At 52.7% G+C, this 24,515-nt stretch overlaps 2 protein-coding genes across 13 annotated transcripts; both read right to left on the reverse strand.

Moving 5' to 3' along the window:
* Window positions 1–362: 362 nt before the first annotated feature.
* On the reverse strand, window positions 363–11,920 carry Lpar5 (lysophosphatidic acid receptor 5). 12 transcript variants are annotated; one of them, XM_013511334.1, is made up of 5 exons: window positions 11,552–11,920; window positions 10,134–10,243; window positions 4,528–4,632; window positions 4,357–4,447; window positions 363–2,425 (listed from the first exon to the last, which is right to left on the reverse strand). In XM_013511334.1, the coding sequence occupies exon 5, from the start codon at window positions 2,260–2,262 to the stop codon at window positions 1,117–1,119; it is 1,146 nt and encodes a 381-aa protein (XP_013366788.1). In that variant the 5' UTR covers window positions 2,263–2,425; window positions 4,357–4,447; window positions 4,528–4,632; window positions 10,134–10,243; window positions 11,552–11,920; the 3' UTR covers window positions 363–1,116. The 12 variants fall into 12 exon arrangements, with proteins under 12 accessions (XP_013366788.1, XP_013366784.1, XP_013366790.1 ...); XM_013511330.1 differs by having other exon boundaries at window positions 10,907–11,920; XM_013511336.1 differs by lacking the exon at window positions 10,134–10,243.
* A 1,738-nt stretch (window positions 11,921–13,658) lies between these two features.
* Acrbp (acrosin binding protein) lies at window positions 13,659–24,146 on the reverse strand. Its single transcript, XM_005378808.2, has 10 exons — window positions 24,007–24,146; window positions 23,496–23,714; window positions 23,309–23,403; window positions 22,723–22,840; window positions 20,445–20,961; window positions 19,685–19,817; window positions 16,378–16,557; window positions 16,123–16,290; window positions 14,448–14,531; window positions 13,659–13,986 (listed from the first exon to the last, which is right to left on the reverse strand). The coding sequence occupies exons 1-10, from the start codon at window positions 24,047–24,049 to the stop codon at window positions 13,864–13,866; spliced, it is 1,680 nt and encodes a 559-aa protein (XP_005378865.1). The 5' UTR covers window positions 24,050–24,146; the 3' UTR covers window positions 13,659–13,863.
* Window positions 24,147–24,515: the final 369 nt, after the last annotated feature.

Genomic DNA, 24,515 nt, shown 5'->3' on the forward strand with positions numbered 1-24,515 from the left:
GCCCATCTCACTCTACTTCCCCGTACACTCTTCGCTCCTGTTGTGGCACGCTTCCCCTTCCTTCACCAGAGCTGCCCCAACTCTTCATCGTGAGTGGTTTGGGGTCTGGTTCCTGGGCTGCCGCTCCACCGAGGGCAGTGCCCCCACTGGTGCCGACTCCCAGCTGCCCCCAGCAATCTCCACGCCTGAGGACCACCATCAGCAATGAGACAGCTGAGCATCGCCTGCTCCCACAGATACTTTAAAAATTGTTAGATAATGCCCTGGAAAGAATAGACGTGAACTCTAATACTCCAGTACAAATGTGATTATCAAAATGTGATCGAGAGACCAGCTCTTTGATGAACTACGCGAGGTCAAACTTATTTTCATAATACTATAAGATGTTATTTTCATAATACTTTTCATTCTCCCCCGAGTCTCCCTGAAATATGAGGACATTCCGGCTCTCATAGCTTCTGGAGGGTACACTTACATTATTTCTGTGTTAAAAACTCATTAATTTCTAATACGATAAATACCAAGGGAACAAAGAATAAGCAAAAGCTCTTTGTGATTCTCCATCTCTATAGAATGAAGAGGTCTAAAACCAAAAAGTTTAAGAACCAATGCTTTAGTGGGGCAAAGAATGTTCCAGAGACAGACGGACAGACAGAGAGAATGTCAGGACCAGGAAAGGAGGGAGCCCTGAAAGTGGCAGGAGAAGGAATAACCTAGAAAGGAGACCAAAAGGCGGGATCTGGGTGTCAGGCCTAAACTGTGACAAGTCACCAGATAAGAAGCCCAATTCTGTCCACACCAAGTAAACCCTCACACTCTGCCTGCAGCCCGAGCAGGGCGAGCCCGGGAGAGGGCGAGGGCGGCGGCTCGGTACGGGCCTCACTCAGCACAGAAGAGAGCCGGTGCACGAAGTTCTCATCAGCTTCGTCCACCGAGCCCCGGGGCTCTTAAAGCATTCAGATCGCGGCCCTGGAAAGTCGGAACAGCCGTTTTCATTCGCATCGCGCAGCTCCTAGCCAGGGCTGCTCGACCCATTACTTCCCACCAACTGAAGGGGCCAGCTGCTCTCTACCACCGATCTAAAGAAACCACGGTCTGCACGAGGGCGGGGGTGGTTCAAAGGGCCGAGTCTTGGTTCAGAGGGCCGGGGTCAGAGGGCTTCAGTAGCCCTTCGACGGTGGCATCCACCCTGGCGGAGTGGGTGGTCTCCCAGGGCTGCTCGGTGGTCGCGTCCTCTGTCCCGTTATGGGCCAAGGTTCGGGCACGGAGCGGGGCGCTCAGTCCGCGCAGGGTGTTGCGGAAACCCTCGGCGCTGAAGTAGTAAACCAGCGGGTCCAGCACGCAGTTGGCGCCGGCCAGCAGGACCATGACCATCAGCACCCCGCGCACCTGCTTGCGGGCCCCGGGACGGGCCAGCACCAGGTCGCCGCGCAGCAGCCCGTACACAGCCAGGGTGGCGTTGTAGGGCACAAAGCACAGCAGGAAGATGACGAGATTGGCCAGCAGGAGGCGCACGGTCTTGCGCCGCCGCCTGCTCTGCGGGGCGTCGGGCCGGGCGAGCACGCAGAAGGCGCGGCACGACGAGTACAGCACGGCCGCCAGAGGCAGCAGGAAGCCCAGCGCCTCGGCCAGCAGCACGAGCGGCAGTAGCCGGCCCCGCCACAGCTCGTCGCTGAAGCTCTCGAAGCACAGGCGCCACTGGCGGCCCAGGTGGCTGCAGACCGAGGGCCGATGCACGCGAGCGGCGGGCACGGCGCACACCAGGATGAGCGCCCACACGCCCAGGCACACGCGCCGCGCCACGCGGGGCCGCCGCAGGTGGCGCAACCGCAGCGGGTGCACGATGGCGGCATAGCGGTCAGCGTTGATGAGCATCAGGAAGATGCAACTTCCGTACATGTTCATCTGGAAGATCGCTCCCGACATCTGGCACAGGAGATCTGGGAAGAGCCAGTGGTGTTGCGCGTAGTAGGACAGGCGCAGGGGCAGCGAGAGCGTGAAGAGCAGGTCGCTGGCCGCCAGGTTGCACATATATATGCTCACTACTGACTTGACACGCAGCACACGCAGGAAGACCCAGAGGGCCAGCGCGTTGAGGGGCAGCCCGGCCGCCAGCACTAGGCTGTAGACCACCATGTGCAGGCGATGGAAGACCCGGTAGTCCGGGCACGGAGAAGACGCGTTGGCCGAGAAATTGGCCGACATGGAGTCATTGGCAGACGACATGGTGCTGGGTGGCACCGGGAGCCAGGCCGAGGCCATCAGGGGGCACTCAGAGGCCTGAGCATGGTTTTCACCTCCAGGGTGGTGGCCCGGAGGCTGTACAGAACCAGTCCCACAGCAAGCAGCTGCAGGGCATGGGGGTGTGGACTATGGCTGCCAAGGGCTGGAATCCACTCCACACAGCTTCATCCGAGGTGGAGACCTGGAATTAGAAGGCAAGCCCAAGTCAGAGTTTCTCAGGGCAGGGCACAGACACGTGTTTATCCACCGTAGCTACGCTACCAGCTGGCCTCTTGAGGGTTTGTTTTTTGAGTTCCAGGCCTTTTACCCTCTTAATCAGGCTACAATAGCATCCCTATAATAGGACTGGCTCGTCCAGGATTAAATACACAAGTTTTGGAGACAGCAACTCCAGACTGCCTAGGCTTCAATCTTGGCTTTGCCAACTTCCCTTGCCATCACACAGTTTTTTGGGTTTTTTGTTTTTTGTGGGGTTTTTTTGGTTGTTTTTTTGTTTGTTTGTCTGTTTTTGGGTTTTTTTTTTTGTTTTCTTCCAGTACCGGGAATCGAACTCACGCCCTCGCACTTGCCAGGCAGGCACTGTGCCGCTGAGCTAAATCCCCAGCCCCCCATCACACACTTTTAATCCCATCACTCTGGGAAGCTGAGGCAAGAGGATCAACCATCCTGGGCAATTCAGCAAGACCCTATCTCAAAAAAAACAAAATAAAATTTGTTTGAAAGAACTGGGGACATACAAGAGTCCTCTTCTGTGAGTGTCTTTATGAGGTGTGATTAAATATCTGGTGAGCTCGGCATGGTGGCACATGCCTGTAATCCCAGTACTCGGGAGGCTGTGGCAGGAGGATCGTGAGTTCGAGGCCAGCCTTGGCTACAAAGTGAGCTCAAGGCCAGCTTGAACTGCATAGCCAGACCCTGACTCAAAAAAAAACAAAAAACAAAAAACAAAAACACCTGGTGAATGCTGCTTCCGAGTGCCATCCAACGGAAAATCATAAAAACATGAGTGTGTCCTAGTCTATCTTGTTTACCTGATATGGCACCACATAATATTCGATTCTTCCTCAAAGTTAAAATAACCATGAAAGGTAAACGTTTCATATCAGTTCAGGACATCGAAGCGGCCGTGACAATGCAAAAGAAGATACTGACAAAAGAAAACTTGCAGGAGCTAGGGATTTAGCTCAGCGGCACAGCACCTGCCTGGCAAGTGCAAGGTCATGAGTTCGATTCCCGGTACCGGAAAAAAACAAACAAAAAAACCGAAAACTTCCAAACGGCTTTAGAAGGTGGCCAGAACAAGAGGATAAGTATATTCAAAGTGTCAGAGGGAAGGGTATTTTGAGGTAGATGGATCAAAAGCCATGTGTTTGGTTTTTGTTTTTTACCATAACAACTATTTTTGTAACCTAAACATTCACTGTATTTTTTCAATCACACCTTGTATATAGTCAAGTGTGCACACTGCCACCCCAGCTACTCAAGAGTTAGAGAGGCAGCAGGATTAAGTTCTGGGTTAGGCAATTTAACAAGACCCTGTCTCAAAATAAAGGCCCTGTGTTCAAGCTCCAGTACTGCAAAATAAATAAGTCAATGAAAGAAAAAAGAGAAAAATGGTAACCTCTTTGAACCTTACTTTCCTTACCTGAGGGGAGGGAAGACAAGCCTTGAAAAGGCTTCACCTCCTCACGTTAGAGATGAAACAGAGTGATGGGTGGAGATTGTAGTGAGAAGATTCCTTTTCTTTCTGTCTCCCTCCATCACATGCTTACCGAGTCTTTTTTGTTTTTGTTTTTGAGACAGGGTCTCACTATGTAGACTAGGCTGCCCTGGAACTTGCTTCATCCTCCTGCCTCACCTCCTAGAGTGCATAAATCTTTCAAAAGAGATTCCAGGCAAGTTTAAGGCAGTGAACAAAAGAAAGACCATGCTCCTGCCTGCTTTCTGTTCCCCTGGGAGTGAGACCAGTGGCCCAAAGGAGTGTAAATAGGTCTATCAAGCAGGGGTGTGGTGAGGAACACGGCACAGGGGCCAGGTGCTAGGCGGCTCCCTGCAATCTAAGGACTAAAGTTCAGACTTCCAAGTCCACTACGGAATCCCAGTCTCACTTACTGCATTCAGTCTTCCGTGCTGCTTGGCCTTGGGGTCAGGGGAGGAGGGTTCATCTCGCTGGTGCGACCTGCCCCACCCTCATTTTCTCTGCCTGCGGAATGTAAAGGAGAACATGCTGGTGTGTTCAGAGGGGGCTTGCCTACCCACCCTGGGCAGAGGCGGTCAGCCGACCTGGCGTTCCATCTGGCTGGAGGGAGAGGCTCTTCACAGGAGCTCCCCCACAGAGGGTTCTGTGGCAGGGAGACTTGATGTTAGGGTTCTAGGGCTCGCTGGGAACTGTAGGCCCCAAAAAGGCAGAGGTGAGGCTTGGAAGTGGTATCTCTGCGTCCAAAAGAGCAAGTGGCAGCAGCTGGTGTCCTCAGGCAAGTTGGCCAACCAAGGACAGGATGTGGTCTGAGGGTCCCCCCCTCCTCAGCCCACTGGGGCTACAGAAGCTCCTCCTCTGTCCTTGCATCCCAGATAACATCTGGTATATGGGGGGTGACTACATAGATCAGGGTTACACTGACCAGTCCAGGCTGGCCTTGAACTTATGGTAATCCTCCTGTCTCAACTTTCTGACAGCTGAGATAAATGTGTGTGCCACATCTAGCTCAATATTTACCATTCTTACTTACTTTTTACCTTTTTTTTTTTTAAATTATCACCACTGGGCATGCTGGTGCATGCCTGTAATCCCAGCACTCAAGAGGCTGAGGCAGGAAGGTCACTATGAGTTTGAGGTCAACCTCGGATATATAGTGAGTTCAAAGCTAGCCTGAATTACATAGTGAGACCGAGTCTTGAAAAAAAAAATCGTTTGTGAGAGCCCTGCTCCTTGTCCTTAAGTACTTTCACAGTGATACATAATCCTCACCCTAATGATTTCCAAAAACAGAACTTTTTCATCAACCCGAACAGCAGCTCTTTACACATTAAGCAGTACTGTCCACCCCACTGCACACTTTGCCCCTGGTAACTGTTGTACTTCCTGTCTCTGTGAATCGCCTATTCTGTATACCTTATGTTGATGGAATCACACAATATTTGTCCTTGGTTTTGTTTTGTTTTGTTTTTTGCATTATTAGCGATTGAACCCAGGACCTCCAAGCTGAGCACCATCCCCAGCCCTTTTTAAATTAAAAAAAAAATTTGGTTTTGTTTTTTTGAGACAGGGTCTCACTATGTAGCCCAGACTGGTAGCTGTGCCCCTGTAGTCAGCTGTTTATAGTCAGCCCATCCCATCAGGCTGTGCACTCCCTGGGGGAGGGGCCATGGACCCGGCTTATTCATCTCTGTGTCCCCCGCCCCTACCCCTAATGTGGAGTGGGAAATAATAGCTATCCTTCGCTGATGGCTCACCGTATCCCTGGGTCTGTTATAATACATAAGCTTTATGTATCTGAGACAGGATCTTGCTATGCAGTCCAAGTTGGCCTTGAACTCACTGTGTAGCCCACGCTGGCCTTGAACTTGTAGTGATCCTCCTGCCTCAGCCTCCTGATTACTGGGATTATGGGTGTATGCCACCACACCCAGCAGTAAGTTTTAATTTTTGCAAGAGTCCTGTGAAGTCAGTGTTTGTCCTATTTTATAGGAAACAAAATCTAAGAACTGATCACTGAGGAGTAGGGTCAGAATCCAAACGTAGGACTGCCCGGCTCCAAAGTCCAAGTGTACCAGGCTGGCTGTAGCAGGTGTGGATGGTCAGTAGATACATGGATGGCTGCTGGCTGGAGCGCCTGGGCTTTTATAGTTGCCTACATGAAATCTATGCCCATAGGTAACCTATTTTACTTCCCCATTTGTCTAGTTGAAATAGATTTTAATAACTCACTTCCTTCTTACTCCCACTTCAAACATGGGTAACACCAACTTATCTTTTTCACACGCACAAATATGCCTCCTTACATTTTCTCATGAGTATTTGAGCCTTTAAACTGGGCGGAGTGCCAAGTGCCTATAGTCCCAACTACTCAGGAAGCTGAGGTAGGAGAAGCGATTGACTCCAGGAGTTCCAGGCCAGTCTCACACCAACACCCCATCTCAAGGACAAGGCTTTGAACCCCTTGGTCTGTTTTGGCGTTGGGGGGACTACATCCTGCAGACACATACTTAGTTTCTGCATCTAGCAGGTCTGGAGCAATAATCATTGGTTTCCTGGCAAGAAATCCATTCCAAGGGGCTGGGGATTTAGCTCAGCGGTACAGCGCCTGCCTGGCAAGCGTGAGGACCTGAGTTTGATTCCTGGGACGGGGTCGGGGACAGGATCCATTTCCTGGAGCCAGGGTTGGTGGTACACACTTTTGATCCCAGCATTTGGGAGGTTGAGGCAGGCGGATCACCATGAATTTGAGGCCAGCCTAGGCTGCATAGTGAGTTGCTTTTTTGTTTTTTGTTTTGTTTTGTTTTGTTTTGTTTTTGAATAGTAAGTTAAAGTTCAGCCTGAACCACATATGGAGACCTTATCTCAAAAAAGCAAAAAATAAAAAACTCTACTCCCCACCAAATGTTTTAGCTCACCTTTAATCTCTCTTGTATCAAGCTAGTCACCTAACCACTGCTGATCACACTCTGCCTATTTGGGTTGACAAGTTTCTCAGGGAGAAACTACATCTTGCCAAGCACTGTGGTACGCACTTGTAATCCCGGCACTCAGAAGGCTAAGGCAGGAGAATCCTGAGTTTGAGGCTGATATGGATTATATGGTAAATTCAAGACCACCATGGTCTATGTAGTGAGACCCTGCCTCAGAAAACCAAATTGGGAGCTGGGCGTGGTGGTGCACTCCTGTCATCCCAGCACTGGGAAGTCGAGGCAGGAGGATCCTTGAAAGTTTGAGACCAGCCTGGGCTACAAAGTAAGCTCAAGGCCAGCCTAAACTGCATAGCGAGACTCTGTCTCAAAAAGAAAAAAAAAAAAGGAAGAAAAAAATTGGGGACAGGGAAGCTTTCTTTTAAAAGGCCTGTTTAGAGACAGCTTGTATTATTTCAGTTACAGTTTATATTATAATTACAGTTATATTCTTTCACTTTTAACCATTAAGAGAGAGTGGCTCCTTACAATTAGGAAACATATTAGACACATCACTCCCAAGTCTTTCATTCATTCCTTTTTTTTTTCTTTTGAGACAGGGTCTAACTGTACAGTTCAGGCCGGCTTTGAAACCATCCTCGGCTACAGGTTGGCCTCTATGTACGCACTATGTAGCCAGGCTGGCCTCAAACTTGCAGCAATCCTCTCTGCCTCAGCCTTGAAAGTGCTGGGATTACAGGGGTGCACCACCACACCTGGCTTGCATTACCCTCTTCTATAGAAGAGCAGTCCTAGGTGGAGCAGGCCTATAATCTCAGAACCTTGTGAGGCTGAGGCAGAAGGACCACAAGGTTGAGCCCAGCACAGACAATTTAGCCACTTAGCAAGACCTTGTCTCAAAAAAAAAAAAAAAAAAAGGCTGGGGATATAGCTCAGTGTGAAGGCTCTGGGTTCAGTCCTCAGTAGCCCCCCTATCCCCAGAAGTCCTTGGGTATCTTCATAGTGAAGCCCATTTGTCAAAAGCCACCTCTCTCTGACAAAGTCACACAGAAAGGCTTAGCTGAGACTGAGAACCGCCAGCCACTGCCCTGGCCCCCAGCTGGTTCCCCCTCTACCCTGGGGCTCCCATCTGTGGAGCTGCATGGGCACACAGCCAGGCCAGATGGTAAAGATGGGAAAAACTGCCAAGAAGGAGGCAAACAGGAAATGGCAGGAGGGGTGTTGCTGTGGGGGTGGGGTGGCCCAGCCCCCTACCCCTGCCTTAGAGAGAGGTCAGGTTGGAGGGAGACTCAGGAATCAAAGAAAACAGCAGCTGCCTCACAAAGAAGGGTCGCTGAGGTCACCAGGGAGCAGGAGGGACATGGAGGTGTGCAAAGCTTCAGAAACGTGGGAAGCAGCACGCTGATGTGGGACCGTGACCACACTGTTGTAACATATGTGCAAAGACACAAAGCACACATATGCTGAGAGACGGAAACGTGCACGCCAGTGTTCGTGTGTGCCCCCTAACACACAAGGATGTCACAGACAGCTGGGCCGGAACACGCAAGGCACACCAGCCCCTGCCTTTACCCAGACACGTGAACCAAGCGGCTCCCAAGTAAGTCCCCAGGCAGACTGCACAGATCTCCACCCCAAGGCACTGGGGCAAACAAAGCACCATCTCCACAGCAGCACCAGAGAGGGACTGTGCCCCCCACATCTCCCACCCTGCCCCATCCCAACACTGGAGGTGCACAGCCCTTTCCTCCGTCTCTGTCCTTTAGCTTCCCACGTCACTTCGGAGCCCACACCTTACCTCCGCAGGGCTGCTGGGACCTGTCCCACTGCCCTCTGAGCTGGGCTGGGTGCTGCACTTGGCTGAGATAAACCAGAGGGGCAGGGCTATTTTCTGCCCCAGACAGGAAGCAGAACCAGGGAGTCAAAGTGGGCAGGAGGCGAGATCGTGATCATTCCCTCACTGTCCCCACAACCCTGCTCTCGGTGCCACCTCCTCTGGCGACTGGCCAGCAGTGTGGAGGGAGCTGAAGACAAAGGACTAGGTGATTTAGGACAAAGATCGGCACAGGAGGGGACACAGAAATACCTCTCCTCTCTCCAACTTCTGTCTGCCCCGCGTGCGTGCGCACCCTCCACACATGCACTAGAGCAGCGATGGCGACCCTTTCAGAGCTTTCAACGGGACAAACAGCCCGCTGTGGCACGCGTGTCATAGATTCGCCACCACCGCACTAAGCATCTCTCTTTGCCTCCTCTTTATAATAATTCCCATCTTTTTGCCTTTTCTGTAGAGTTAGAAGTTTGAAAAAGACTCTCACATCTCCCCATCTTCCTTGCCCCTAACGATTGGGCTGGGTAGCTCCAACCTCGTTTCGAGTCTCCTGGTATGTGATGCCTGACATAGGAAGTGCTGTACCCTTTGGTGAATGTGCTAGGCCACTACTTAAATTAGCTGAGCCCACTTCCCTCTGTGTCTGTGTTCAGGAATTGTGGGGAGAATGCAGCCTGGCCCCACTAAAGACTGCTCTAAAGTCCCGTCCAGAGCCACGTACTCAGACTCCCCAAAAGGGTCCCCACTGCGCTGACCTCCGGAGCCCTCACCTAACCTAATTGCTTTGCTTTTTGAACAGCTCAGTCCCAAAGTTGCTTGGGGGCACAGGTAAATCCTGCTCAGCAGGTTACCCTGGGTCTGAGGTGCAAGGGGAGATGGAAGGTCAGGGTATGGAGACAGCCTGAGGTCGCCAGGACATCCTGCCCAGGGGTGCAGGGGTCTTCTCTTGAGTGCCCAGGGGCCCCCCTAAAGGGCGGGAGGTGTCTCCAGCCCCCACATGCCTGGTCCACGCCGGAGCCTGTCTCTTCCTGCCTCCCCAACACCACTCTCAGCCGTGTCTTCTCCCACCCTGGCCACTTGGACCTTGTTCCTCCCCACAATTTCCTGGGAAAAGGCAGAACTCAAAGGTGGCCTGGCCGGGTGTGGTGGTGCACGCCTGTAATTCCAGCACTCGGGAGGCTGAGGCAGGAGGATCTTTGCAGAGTTCGAGGCTAGCCTGAGCTACAGAATGAGCTCAAGACCAGCCTGAACTGCATAGCGAGACACTGTCTCAAAAAGACAAAAAAAAAACCCAAAAAACAAAGGTAGGCTGGAGCTCAGTAGCTTCCCTGATGTGTGGATGACACCCCGCCACCTTCACAGCTCCCTCCACCTTGCTTTCAAGAGCCAGAAAAACAGGAAATGAGGTCCCCCCCTCCCATGTATACCCTACCTTTGCTTTCAGTCTGAAGAGCCGGGCCTCTTCTGGGCGATCTCCCTGGAGACTTTTGGCCTCTGTGACCTTGCTTTGAACTCAGTACAGCACTGGCATCCGCCCTCACTCTGTGTTGGTTTTTTTGTTTTTTTTTTTTTTGTCTTGGTGCCGGGGACTGAACCCAGGCCCACACATGCTGGTCAGATGCTCCACCGCTGTGCCCCGCCCCAGCCCTCCCCTTTCTGCTGTCTCCTCCTCCTCTTTTTTATGGGTACACACTGGGGGTGAAGGGTGGGGAGCTGGGCCTTAGTGTCTGGGTAGCTGGGAGGTGAGGCTCACACACAGGTGTGTCCTTCAATTCTTTTGGGGCTACAACTTAGGCTCACCCTAAAAGGAGGCATTCGGAGATCCCCTGTGGGCCCTCTGCATGGTGGAGGCCCCGCAGACACAGGTAGTTAGGCAGTGGCCTGCTGGTATGACCCAGAGGCCCAGAAAGCCCTCTCCATGGTGCCTGCACCTGGGCCCAATATCTGAGACGTCTTCCCTCAAGCTGCTCATGAACTGCAGTTTGTCACAGCTGTAGGGACACAGGTTCTGTAGCCCCAGCCTCTCCTATAGATGACCCCACTAAAGAGTGTCTTGGGGGCTGAATGTGGCTCATCCGCCTGTCATGCTGCAGGCCCTGGGTGCAGTCCCCAGCACTGCAAAAAGAAGTGAGACAGAGACAGAGACAGAGGCAGAGACAGAGGCAGAGACAGAGACAGAGGCATACAAAGACAAATAAAACACACCTTGGATGCAGACAGGGGTGGAGATCGCCTGTGATCCCAGGACAGGGTAGCTGAGAGAGGAGAATCCCAAGTTTGGGGCCAGCTGGGGAAACCTGTCAACTTAGTGAAGCCCTGTCTCAAAATAAAAAAAGGGCCGGGGATGTAGCTCAGTGCGAAGGCCCTGTGTTCAGCCCTCAGTACTGCACGCATATAAACACCTTAGCTACCTGGGAAGGATAATAACAACACACCTGTGCCGGTGAACCCCCTAGCAAACTTGAATCAGAGTAGCTCTTGGTCTTCTAGAACCGCCCCCCCCACGTGCTGCAAGTGGGCATAGGGGGGTGGTTTAACAGAGTGGGCAGAGGTTGGAGGCAGACCAGGGGTCTCCTGGGGAAGCCCAGGGCTCCACATGAGAATGGGGCCTAAGTAAAGGGGAGGGGCGGAGAGCCCCCAGAGCAGAGCCGGCTTCACTTCTGGGTGTCAGGCCGGTGGGCCTGTCAGGCTCCCTCTGAACTCTATCTGCTAAAGGCACTTTTCTCTCTTCAGAAAGGTTTTCAGAGCCTGCGGGCCATTTTACCTGTCCCCATTGTGGCCCCCATTCCCACAGGCAGGTTGCTACCCTGAGCCCCGTCAGGCCCACACCACCCGGCACGCGCTCCGTACCTGCACTTCCTTCGTCACTCTGCTGCTGCCCCAGGTTGAGTGACTTGGGCTGCCTGCTCTGGGCTAGGCTGGCAGGACCTGCTCTGGGCCAGCAGGGGGGACACACCCAGCTGGCCCCATCCCTTGCAGCTTCTTAACCAGCCCCAAGAGGCCAGGGAGCCAGAGGAGAGGGAACTGCAACTTCAGGTGCCTCGGACTGGCCCGAGAAAGCCAGCTGGCAGCAAACGACTCTCCATCCAGCCCCAACTGCCGCGCCTCACTCCCGCAGTGGCTGCTGCTCTGGCTTCCGGGAACTCACTGGGCACACCCACCCCATGATGCCTATGACTAACCCACCACCTCTGGCTGTTCTCTCCAACCCCTCCCCCTCCACGTGCTGTTCCTCTTGGGTCAGCCAGGTGGTTTAGCCCAGGCCACCAGTGTTCGGCAAGTCACCTGCCCCACGCATGCCTCACAGCAGCACCAGGCTGGAGGCTTCTTTACTGCCCTGCCTGGGAGCTCCAGGAGGATGGGGGCTCAGAGCACAGCCCCTTGTTGCTGGACCCTCCAGCTGAGGAGCTGAGCACAGCCCCTCAATAAACATCCGGAGCCATGCTCAATAAGCAAAAAGTGAAAATTTTTCATTGTAAGAAGAAAAAGCACTGCGGTCAGGTGAGCTTGGGAGACACTAGGTTAAGCAGTTATCACAGAACTTCACAGATTAAGGTGCTGTTGAATGATGCATTGATCATGAAACTATGGGCAGACCCAGGAAGGTGCACTAGGCTTTTGGATTCATGAAGATGATTTAAATAGCTTTTTTCTGGCCTTTTTTTTTTTTTTTTTTTGGTACTGGGAATCAAACTCAGGATCTTGCGCTTGCCAGGCAGGCACTTATGCCGCTGAACTATACCCCCAGCCCTTTTTTGATCATTTTGAGGCAGGGTCTCACTATGCAGTTCAGGCTGGCCTTGAGCTCACTTTGTAGCCCAGGCTGGTCTTGAACTCACAGTGATCCTCCTGCCTCAGCCTCCCGAGTACTGGGATTACAGGCGTGCGCCACCACGCCTGGCACATTAGGCTTTTGGGATGCTTGTTTGTTTGGGCACTGCTGGGCTTTGAACCAGGGACTCTTGCAACTTAAGCACGCATTCTATCACTAAGCCATATCCCCAACAATTTTTGTGCATGAGTTTGTGGGGGTGGGTGCCCGAGACTAAACCCAAGGTCTTCTCAGGGAGCTACATCCTTAACCTTTAAAAAACTTTACTTTGAAGCCAGGCTTGGTGTCGCACACCTGTAATCCCAGCATTGGGAGGCTGAGGCAGGAGGACTGCTACAAGTTCAAGGCCAGCATGGGCTACATAAGTGAATTGAGGGGCACCCTGAGCTATACATCGAGACCCTGTCTCAGAAAACAAAACAAAAGACAAAACAAAAACAATTTTTTTTGAGACAGGATCTTATAAAGTTGCCAGGTTGCCCTTGAACTTGCCATCCTCCTGCCTCAGCCTCACCAAATGCTGGACTTTCACGTGTGCACCACCATTTCTTTGTGTATATGTTTAAACTTTTCCATAATAAGTTTTGGGGAGGATGCTGCTAATGACTGTTGAGTTTATAGAAGAGATTAAAGTTTCCTCCAGAAAGTACACTGGGAAGTTCTAACTTGTTCAAGACCAATTGTAGAGTTGTATATCTCAATGTGTGTTGTCAGGATGCAACCATCTCATCACTCAGATTACCTGGCAAGTTCTTGTACATCGAGTCACGGGGTTCCTGAGCTCCAAGCTGCACCTCCCTGAGCCCTCCCTCCCTCCCAGTACCAGCCACGCCCTACTTGTGGGGGTTTGGTATCCCCCGACAGTCATGCTCTGGCTTCTACCCACACTGAGATCATGGGGTCCACAGCTTCAGAAATGCAGTTACCCATGCTGCTTGGGAACCTCCAGCCCGCAGCCATGGCCTTCCTCAGTCTGGTTCTCTGACTGCTGGGTCTTCTGTTTCCCCAAGTACCATTCCCATGCAGCTCTCTCATCTGCAGAGGGATCCTACATCTTGCGGGTGGGGACCTACTCCCAAGTTGCACGGGGCCAGTGCCGAGGAGGGAGTTCAAGCCACAGCAGGCCACATGGGCAGAAAATAATCACTTTATGTAACAATATTCATGAAGGCAGGTGAGGTCCCATCAGCCCTAGCCCTGGGAAAATGTGCATCTGAGCTAGATAAGAGACCCAAGAGGGGCAGCCTGGAAGCAAGAGACATGAGGTTTCGAAGCGATGGATGAAGAATGTGGAAAGGTCCAGCTGGGGTGGGGACAGAATGGACCCAGCTCATCCAAAGCGGCCTAGAGCCAACGTGCTGAACTCCTGGCTCCATCGAAGCACAAGGTCCTCCCCTTTGCTTGGGGTTAGCACGTTGTAGGTTTCGTTCTGCATGCACCTCATGCGGGACACCTAGGAAAGGACTGGGCTGTGGTCTGTGTCCCTGAACCAGGCATCCACAGCATGAGGGCAGAAGGTGTCAGCAGTCCCAGGAGCAGGAAAGGCAGACAGTAGAGGGAGGAGGAAGCCCAGAGGAGACACCGAGTGGCCCACCCCCCATTTCTGGAGATGAGAAGGCTGAGGCTCAGAAGGGAAGTGACTTATCCTAAGTTATGGGGTGAGTAAGAACAGGAGGCCAGACTGACTCAGCACCCAGTTCCCAGCCCAGCCAAGGGTTCCACCTGCCGTGTCCTTGGGCTGTTCTTCCTCTGGATGCCAACTTCCCCAGGCCCTGCTGCCTGGGAGGGCTGTTCACTCCCAGACTGCAGCAGCAGCGGCTGCCTCTATGGAGGGCACTGCCCCAGATGCAAGGAAAGTACCTGGGGTGGCCCAGGGGGAGGAAGCAGAAGCTGGGAGCAGGGTGAGGGGCTCACCTTCCGGTTCCGATTTTTCATCAAGCACTGTTGGCTTTTGAAGGAACAGTAGTTTGGGTACTGGATGTAGTCCGTGTCACAAACCTGAGCCAGGGTGGGGAAAGGGGGTCAGCAGAAGCCAGGCAGGACACCTGTTCCCAGAAGTCACCTGTGACACAGGGCCAGAAGGGAGGCAGGGCCCTGGGGAACACTTCCTCTCTACAGAGCAGGGCTGTCCCCTCCCACCTCTGGCACAGGTCTGGGAAGAAGCCAGGCGTCTGGGAGAATCAAAGCAGTGGCCTAGCTGCTGGGAAGGGGACTGAAGAATGGAAATAGAAGGGGGTGCTTAAGGGTCAGAACAGGGGCTGGAGTGTAGCTCAGTGGTCGGCTGCTTGCCTAGCATATGTGAGGCCCTGGGTTTGATCCCCAGCACCTCAAGAAAAAAAGAATCACCCAATTATCAGTAGTCCAAACAACAGTGGTTCTTCTGGGGATGGTAACTGTGGGAGAGGTGGGAGAATCTCTGCTGTGTGTCAGTGTATGAATCACCTGCCTCTCTGGGCCTCAAGGCCCATCTATAAATGCATAGTAGTAGAGATGATCTCCAAGGCTCTCTCTAGATCTGGGGTTCCAGGGATAAGATCTGGGCATGGGCATGGGCATGGTCCCTCAACTCAGCTACCAGCCCCGTGTATGTGTGTGTGTGTGTGTGTGTGTGTGTGTGTGTGTGTGTGTGTCCTTATTTATTTATTTATAGGATCTCACTAACTCCTTAATTAGCCTAGGTTGGACTTAAATTTCTTTTTTTAATTTTTAATTTTTTTTTTTTGGTCTTTTTGAGACAGGGTCTTGCTATGCAGTTCATGCTGGCCTTGAGCTCACTTTGTAGTCCAGGCTGGTCTTGAACTCACAACGATCCTCCTGCCTCAGCCTCCTAAGTGCTGGGATTGCAGGCATACGCACCACGCTCAGCAGACTTAAATTTATGATCCTCCTGACTCAGCTTTATGATCCTCCTGACTCAGCCTCGCAGAACACCAGGATTACAGACATGTACTACTCAGTGTGTTTGTGTTTTTTTGGAGCTAGGGATCAAACCCAGGACCACAGATATGTTAAGTGTACACTCTATCACTTGGGGGCTACACCCCCAAGCCCTTTTTTACATTTTACTTATTTTGTAGTTGGTTTTTGTTTGTTTGTTTGTTTGTTGAGACCGGATCTCACTGTGTAGTTCAGGATGGCATCACACTCCAGGTGATCCTCCTGCCTCAGTTTCCCAAGTGCTGGGATTACAGGTGTGTGCCACCACACCTGGCTTTTACATCTTATTCTGATACAAGCTCTCACTTATGGCACCCAGGCTGGTCTTGAACTTGTAATTAGACTGTCTCAGCCCTCCAAGTATCTGGGATTACTCATGTGATCACAGAGATGAGCGTAACTCTCTCATTGTAGAGATGAGAATAACTGGCCTGGAAAGGGCAGTGACTGGGCCGAAGCCAGTCAGCACTGGGACAGAATGGTCTGTCTCCTGCCTGCCAGTCCCAAGCTTCCTCTCCCCGGGCCTGGTGCTTGCTGCTTTGCCAAATCCCAGCCTGCTGTGTGAGGGAGGGTGTGCAGCACTGTCAGAAAGAGGTAGGAGGCGGGGGTGGGGGGTCCACACCTGAGGTCACGAGGTCGGAAAGGGTCTCACCTTGGTGGGGAAATCCCCATTATGGAAGCTGAGGAACTCCGTCTGGAGCCAGCTGGAGACCCGGGTGTCTTCACAGCCTTTTGTGGCCAGCCTCGCACACCAGAAATCCATGCGGAGCCCGCCGTACAGATCCAGCCCATAAAAGCGGCCTGATTCCGAGGATGACGCCTGGGGTGCAGCACAGCAAAGGTGTGTGCCCTGCCCGTGGCCTCCCGAGTGTCCCTTCCTGCTCCAATGCAGGCTGCCCCGAAGTACCTGGGTGCCCATGGTCATGGTCTGGGCTGTGAGCAAGGAGCTGATAAAGGGTGTCTTGTGGGACGTGTCACACTGCTGCCGCTGCAGGTTGGCCTCCGAGTGGCACTGCTCCAGCTTCAGAGAGCAGAAGGCACAGAGGGGACAGAGTGCCATGTGTCGCCGTCCGAGGTTGTCACAGACCTGGGGGGGTGTATGGGTGAGGCTGAGGCCAGGACTCAGCCCTCCTCTCCTGTGCCTCAGCCTTGCAGAGCCCTCAGGGGCTGAGTCGCTGAGCTGTCTCTTCTGGGCTATTCTCAGGCCTTGCCACCTCCTGCCTCCCTCTCCAAGGCGCCAGGGGCCTGGCCTCAGCTCCTTCTTCACCCTCTTCCTGGCTGTTTATCTACTCCTCAGCAGTCTGCATCTATCTGCAGGTGACACCAAATCCCTGTCACCTCACTGCTAAAGGCCTGACAGACGTCTACCACTGGGTGCTCTGTGGTCGCCTCTGACAACTCTCGTGGAAGAACTCGTAGTGCTCCTCCCTTCTCTGCTAATGCTAACGCTAATGTTTATGGAGGTGACGAGCTTCTAGCACTATGGCCATCCACTCTCTTAAGAACCCTGTCATTAAAAAAAAAAAAAAAAAGAGAAGCCTGTCACGGTGCAAATACCAATAACACACTAACGAGGAAACTGAGGCTGGTGGGGTTGAGTACACTGTTCAAAGCAACATGCATAATAGGTAGAGCTGGGTGCTGGGCAGGAGGATACTGAGTTCAAGAGCAGTTGGGGCAACTTAGCAAGACCTGTCTCAAAATAAAAATTTAAAGAGGGCTGGGAATGTATCTTACCGGTAGAGTGCTTGTCTCTCATGAATGAGTCCCTGGGCTCAACCCTCATGGGAAGGATTGAGGGAAAAAATTTGTGAACTTGGGATCCAGGTCCTTCAAAATCTAAAGTTTATGTTCTGCCAAGGACCTGGTTAAAAACTTCCAAATTCGCTGGGCATGGTTGGCATATGCCTGTAATCCCAGCACATGGGAGGCTGAAGCAGAAGGATCACCACAAGTCTAAGGCCAGCCTGGGCTACATAGTGAGTTCAAGGCCAGTCTGAACTACACAATGAAACCGTGTCTCAAAAAAAAAAAAAAAAAAAAATCCCTGCAGATTCTTGGAAAATCTTCTCAGAGTGAGAGAGGGTTACTCATCTCCTAGCTGGACTCTGCCCTGCCCAAGATCCTTAGTGCTAGGCAGTACCCTCAGACCATCCATGTCCTTCTCCTTACCTGTCGGTTCAGTCTGTAACAGTGTACAAAATTTCTTACTCCACTGAGCCCTTTCGTAATGTTTTGAGACAGGGTCTTGCTAAGTTACCGGACTGGTCAGGCTGGGCTTAAACTTTCAATTCTCCTGCTTTAGCCTCCCAGAGTGCTGCCTCATCTGGCAACCTGCTTACTCTTCACAGAAGCACGCAAAGAAGGCATTGGCATGTCCCTGACTCAAAATCTCTATCAAATTCCCTTCACTTACCAAATTAAATATAAATGTTCTGCTCCAGGTAGAATGGACTCTCCTGTTCCCTCATGCAAAGCATCCGGAGGATACTCTCCAGGACCATTAACCTGTTTTTATTTTATTTTTAATTTTACTTATTTGTGCTGAGGATCGAACCCAGGGCCTTGTGCATGCTAGGCAAGTGCTCTCTCATTGTGCTACACTCCTAGCTTTTTAAATTTCATTTTGAGATAGAGTCTTCTAAGTTGCCCAAACTGGTCTCAAACAACAGGATCCTCCTGCCTCAGCCTTCTGACAGCTGGGATTAGAACTATATACTCCCAAGCTCAGCTCTTCTCACATGTTTATATTTTTATCTAGTTAATGATTTGCAGTACTGGAGATTGAACCTAGGCCCCTCACACTGCACTATATTCCTAGCCTCCCTTTTTAAAAATTTTTGAGACAGAGTATAAGTCACTAAATTTCCCAGGGTAGGCTTTTTTTTGTTTTGTTTTGTTTTTTTCCGGTACCAGGAATCAAACTCACGACCTTGCGCTTGAACCAGGCAGGTTCTGTGCCACTGAGCTAAATCCCCAGCTCCCCCAGGGTAGGCTTGAATTTGTAATTCTCCTGCCTCAGCCTCCTACAGTGTTGAAACTACAGGTATATAGCTCTATTCTTGGCTCTTCTTACATGTCTTTAAAAACCTCCCCCTAGCTAGGCGTGGTGGCACATGCCTGTAATCACAGCACTCGAGAGAGTGAGGCAGGAAGATCATTGTGAGTTTGAGGCCAGCCTGGGCTGCAAAGTGAGCTCAAGGCCAGCCTGAACTGCATAGTGAGATCCCGTCTCAAAAAGACAAAAATAAATAAAAAATAAGAACCTCCCTCCGACTCCCACCATACTCCTTCTACACATTTACCAGTATGAACCCCTTCTTGATAGGAGACCTTGTCTCAAACATACCAAAAAAAGAAAAGGAAAGAACCCCTTCTGTCCATGAAGGACAGAAAGAGTATGTCTACTTGAGCCCTTTGTGAAATTTCGACTCCTTCTTGTTTCTAGGCCTTTGCACTATCAGGAATCTCCCACCAGACCCTTCTCCTGCCTGGTTAACCCCTTATCTCCCGGGTTCTGAGCCCCTGTGGAGCCTTCTGTGATCTTCCCAAACCCAGTGCAGTCCTCCTGGCACATGTGCACTGTCTGTCCTCTGGGCGTCTCAGCACTCAGCTCATACTGTGCTGCCTGTGTCCTCCTCCCTCCCTGACCAAATCCCCACAGAGCGCCATTAGCATCTCAAGTGCCTCAGACAGAGCTGGTGCCCCAAGGATTTGTGAACAAGTAGATGAAGGTGGTCATCCCAGCTTTCAACAAATATTTGCTTATTTGTATTATTTGAAAACTTAGAGGCTGGCATGGTGGTGCACACCTGTAGTCCCAGCTACTCAGCAGGCTGATGCAGGACGATCACATAAGCCCAGGAGCTCCAGAGGCAGGAGGCTGGGCAACAGTGAGACCCATTTCAAAACCACAGCGAAAGAAACCCTGCAGTGTATTTTCCTGGGGACAGAAGACACACTGAGACTGGATCTCTACAGACTGCCTACAGTGGGTTCTACGACCCTTCTCAAGGGGAGAGTTATGTCTGAGACACAGCTAAGTACTGCAGATGGACTGAGGGGAGAGGTGTGCAGCCCTCCACCTTTAATGCAGGGGAGAGGCCCTTCCAGAGAAGGAAGCCTCACTCATACTGACTCTTTCCACCTGGCCCTCTCGAGTTCTGGGGCTAGGATGCCCAGAACCCACGCTCACTGAAGGGCTGCAGGCTTACCGACTTCCTGAAACCAAAGGTCTCCTCCTCCAGGTACTTCCAGGCCCTGGCCGCGGGGGTCAGGACACAGCTATTCATCACGATGGAATAGCATAGCACCAGCAAGGCCTCCTTGTGAGGCAGCTGCAGGAGGCTGCAAGAAGACAGTGCAGGTGGGGATGGGTTGGGGGCTGAGGCAAGAAGCCACATCTACTCTCCCTGTCCCCTGAGCAGCTGTTCTTGGTCATACACATTCAGCATGCTTATCATGGCCCTCAGTAGCCCTGGACTAACTGCCTCCTCTTGCAAATGAGCAATTGAAGAGCTGGGGATGGGGCTGCATGCCTGTAATCCCAGCACTTGGGAGGCTGAGGCAGGAGGATCACATGAGTTTGAGGCCAGACTGGGCTACATACTGAGACCCTGTCTCAAAAAACAAACAAGAAAAAAAACAAATGAGGAACTGAGATCCAGAAGGGAGAAAGAGCCTTTTGAAGGCTGCACTGTTAATCAGAGCTGGAAACAAGATCTGACCCCCAGGCTGGTGGCACCAGGTTCAAGGCTCACCGTACCACATCATGCCAGAGGATGGGCACTGGGGCTTCAGCATAAGGGCTGAGGCCAAGTGGGCACTGGAGAGGAGAGGCCAGTGTTGCTAGCTGAGCCTGAAGCCCAGGAGGCTCTGAGCGGGTCCACAGGCTGAAGCTGGGAGTGTGGGCTTCTCACTCTCAAAGGTGTGGGCAGGAGGGCAGGGCCATTCAGGAGCCACCACTTCCTGTACCTGCCATGGTTCTGGTTTCTCCAGTAAGTGTCCTCCTCGTACATTTCCTCCATTTCCTGTGCTGACTGAATGAGCTCCTGGATATTCTCCATCATCATAGGAGGCGCGTCCACCTCTCGGACCCGGGCGGTGAAGGCGTGAAGTTTGGAAGACAGAGATGCGGACTGTGGCTTGGGCTCGGAGCCCGTCTGCAGGCTGGACACCGTGCCCAGGCTTTCCTCCATGCTCTGGCCCTCTTCCTGCTTCCCCTCCTCCTCCTGCTCCTGTTCCTCCTCCTCCTCCTCTTGCTCCTGTCCTTCCTCTGGCTTGTGCTCCTGCCCTCCCTCTGGCTTGCGCTCCTGCCCTTCCTCTGCCTTGTGTTCCTGTGTTGGGTCTTGCTTGTGATGCTCCTGTCCTGGTTCCTGCTTGTGACTGTCTATTTGCTCCTGGCCTCCCAGTGACAAGGAGGATAGCAGCAGCTCCTCCACATTGCTGTTGAGCCGCTCGGGCCAGGCCTGGAATGCCTGTCGCTCTGTAGCTGCAGCAGGGTTCGGGGAGGACCAAGAAAGAAGAGAGAATAAGTATATTAAGGAAAAAAAAGGAAATGCATGGGATATCAAAATGAAGGATGGGGTCGGGGATATAGCTCAGCAGCACAGCACCTGCCTGGCAAGTGCAAGGTCCTGAGTTCGAGTCCTGGTACCAAAAACCAACAAATGAAGGACCGGCTGGGCATGGTGGCACACACCTGTAAACCCAGCACTTGGGAGGCTGAAGCAGGAGGATTGCTGCAAGTTCGAGGCCATCCTGGGCTACATAGTTCAGGGGTAGCCTGAACTATATAGCAAGACTGTCTCAAAAAACAAACAAACAAATAAAATGAAGGACTGTTACCATGGCAAGTGCAGCAGTGGGACCCTTTCCTACCTTCCTTATAAGTGCATTTTGTTTGTTTGTTTTGAGACATGGTCTCACTATGTAGTTCAGGGGCTGGACTTGAACTCACTATGTAGCCTAGGCTGGGCTTGAACTAGGGGCAATCCTCCCGCCTTGAGGGAAACCGCTACAAAGGGACTCTGAGAGCCCGGCATGGTGGTGCATGCCTGTAATCCCAGCACTCGGGAGGCTGAGGCAGGAGGATCGTTGTAAATTGCAAGTTCGAGGCCAGCCTGGGCTACAAAGTGAGTTCCAGGCCAGCCTGAACTGCATAGAGAGACCCTATCTCAAAAAAAAAAAAAAAACAGACAAAAAGTGGGGGGGCCCTGAGCAGGATGTAAAGGTAATCAATTGGCTTTCTATACTTGTGAGTCTGTCCCAGGTCTAGCCCCTTGCTTGGACAGCAGCAATGGACTCATAGTAAGTGAATCTCTATGAATCACTGGTCCCAGCAGAGGCCTGTAGTGGCCTGTGAGGTCATGATGCCTCAAAGGGCAAGATAAGCCCACAGCTGAGGACAGCTGGCTCTCACTCCAATTTACTAGATAGAGACTGCAGCTTCAGCCATTTTACTCCTGCTGTAACTGTCAACCTAGAGATGAGACAGTCTATATTAACTGGCAAAATTTACTACTTAGAAAGGTCCTTAAACTAACTCCCAAGGTCCTGCTCAGTTCCTTGCCTCAATATCCTCTTCCTTTGTTTGAAAACCAAATAAATACAGGCTGCCCAAGCTCTTTATCTCAACCCCCAGGGATTCTCAGATTCCTTTAGAGAGATTTGATCCTCCTGGAGCCCTAAAATTATACCATTTGTCTCTTTTATTTAAGCCATTTACCATCCACTCATTTAGGAGGTTGCGGGCCTGATCAGTTCAAGATACTGCCTCCACCTCCCAAGTGCTGGGACACAGGCATGCATCACCACACCTGGCAGAGTTCTACTTTAACTCACATCTCAAATGCCGCCTCTCCGCCCCCTGCCTTGGGGACCATTAAGGAGTCTAAGCAGCTAGCAAGTAATCCTTCCTATGGGCAGGTGGTGGGGGGCTGATGCTGGGAATTGAACCCAGGGCCTGGTGCATCTAAAACATAGTCCATCACTGAGCCACACCTCCCTGCAGCCTAATCCTTCAAAACACGAAGCTATTAGAAGCTGGGCAAGGTGGTGCATACCTATAATCTTAGCACCATGGGAGGCTGAGGCAGGAGGATACAAAATTCAAGCTCAGACTGGGCAACTTGGTGATTTAATGAGAGCCCGTCTGGAAAAATAAAAAGGAAGGAAGGGAGAGCCCTAACCTGTATTCCTAAGCAGAACTCCCCATCCAACTCCCTCTCACCAGGCTCCGGCAGCAGCTCACCTTTGACGTGGGGTGTGATGGGTGAGGTCATCACGGTATGGGGCCCCTCTGCTGCAGACTCCAGCTCCTTGAAATTGTTCACTGACAGGATGGAGACCGGCTGGGAGCACCTGACCCTCTGCAGGGAGAGTGGGGTGGCTTCTGCAAAGGGCAGGCTACCCCTGCTCAGTGATTGCTCAGTACCTTGCCAGCCTGTGGCCTCTCCCACGCTTCCGGGCAGGGATGAAGGAACCTGGTCCCCACAGGGACCCTCTCGTCCTGACAAGGACTCCGTAGAAGACAGTCTGTTTTTCTGGGCCACACCTGGGCTTTACTGTTGAGCATCTGACTTTGGTAAAGTCCCTGGGTTGTTACAAGAAATGGAAGGGCCACCTTTCCCTCTCCTCATCCGTCTGTCTGCTTTGCTGGCGTCGAGGACTGTTCATGTGTATGAAGGCCGCACGGGGCAGTGTCCTCACACGACAGGGTCAGCGGGTGGGTGGCAGGCACCTTGGCAGGTGGGCGGGTCTAGGGGTGGCCTGCCACGCCTCTCCTCATCCCCCATCACCCTCTCCCCCTTGGCCCTGCTTTCCTCAGGAAGCCTCACCTTGGCATAGTAGACGTGGTTGGAGCAGCGGTACTGAGAGAACTGACAGAAGGACTCGAACCAGGAGGCGTAGGGGAGGTCGGAGCAGACTGCGCCTGGGGAGGGCGGGCGGCGTGAGCGCGGGCTGGGGGCACAGCAAGGCTTCTGCCCCGTGGGGAGCACAAGGCTCGTGCAAGCGGGCCCTCACCGTCGGGTACCAGGCCGTGGTTCTCATACTGGTCCAGCTGGACGATGGTGGGGTTCCTGCAGCCGTGGGTGGCGCGGAGGCGGCAGGTGGTCTCCGCCTTCCAGGTAGGGGTGAGCAGGGCGAAGAAGCGCTCATACTCGGTGGGGGAGAGGGGACTGCCTGGAGTCGGGGCCGAGGGCAACTCCTGCGCTACAGTAGGTCCCACGGGCAGCAGCAACACTGCGGAGGGGATGCAGACGGATGGGAGGGGCGCGCCTCAAACGCCCGCCGGCACTTGAGGGCCGCCAGCGGAAGACCTGTGGAAGTTAGGGGCGGAGCAGGGTGGGGGTCCCAGGCGGACGGCTCCCGCTTAGGAGATTGAGGGGCTGTTAGGAATGGAGGCCAGGTCCAGGGGGACATGGCGAAGGACCTCAGAGGAAGGAAGAGCAGACCATCACGATCACCCTGAGAAAGCGGCTGGGAACGCATTTTGGGGAGGCTCTCAAGGACTGGTGGGGCACGGGGCTCTTACCCCTCAGCAGTGTCAGAAGGGAGCCAGCAGCCGGCTGCCCCATGTTCGAGGGAGATCAGAGCCTCTAACCGGCCAAACGAGCGAGCCTGGTTCGCGGACTGCACCGCGCCGAGGCACCGCCCACGTCACAGAAGGGGGCGGGGCGGGGCGGGGCGGGGCAGGGCAGGGCGGGGCAGGGCAGGGCGGGGCATGGGCTGCGCCCTGGGCTCGGGAGTTCGGTGTTGGTGTCGGGGATCTCGGCAGGTGGACCTGTTTCACCAATGATGGGCCCAGAGCAAGGGATGGAGACCCGGATGGGGACACAGGCGTGGTTCTGACGCTCTGGGGAAGCTACAGGTGCAAGGTACAAAACAGGCAGAAGCCGGGCACAAGCCTGTAATTCCAGCACTTGGGAGGCTGAGGCAGGAGGATCTCCCTGTGTTGATGCCTGCCTAAACTACATAGCAAGACCATTTCTCAAGACAGAGGAGAGAGACAGAGACAAAGACAAGACAGGCAGACTCTTCAGG

The sequence above is a fragment of the Chinchilla lanigera genome, unplaced genomic scaffold, assembly GCF_000276665.1.
Source record: "Chinchilla lanigera isolate Chin_1 unplaced genomic scaffold, ChiLan1.0 scaffold00012, whole genome shotgun sequence".
NCBI lineage: Eukaryota > Metazoa > Chordata > Mammalia > Rodentia > Chinchillidae > Chinchilla > Chinchilla lanigera.

Bases quoted from the DNA above. Each gene is read 5' to 3' on its own strand.
- Lpar5 (XM_005378796.2), bottom strand. From the start codon at position 2,262: ATGGCCTCGGCCTGGCTCCCGGTGCCACCCAGCACCATGTCGTCTGCC.
- Acrbp (XM_005378808.2), bottom strand. From the start codon at position 24,049: ATGGGGCAGCCGGCTGCTGGCTCCCTTCTGACACTGCTGAGGG. The intron at 20,962-22,722 runs GTGAGCTGCTGC...ACCCTGCTGCAG, and splicing joins CATCACACCCCACGTCAAAG to CTACAGAGCGACAGGCATTC. The intron at 14,532-16,122 runs GTGAGACCCTTT...ACCCTGGCTCAG, and splicing joins ATGGGGATTTCCCCACCAAG to GTTTGTGACACGGACTACAT.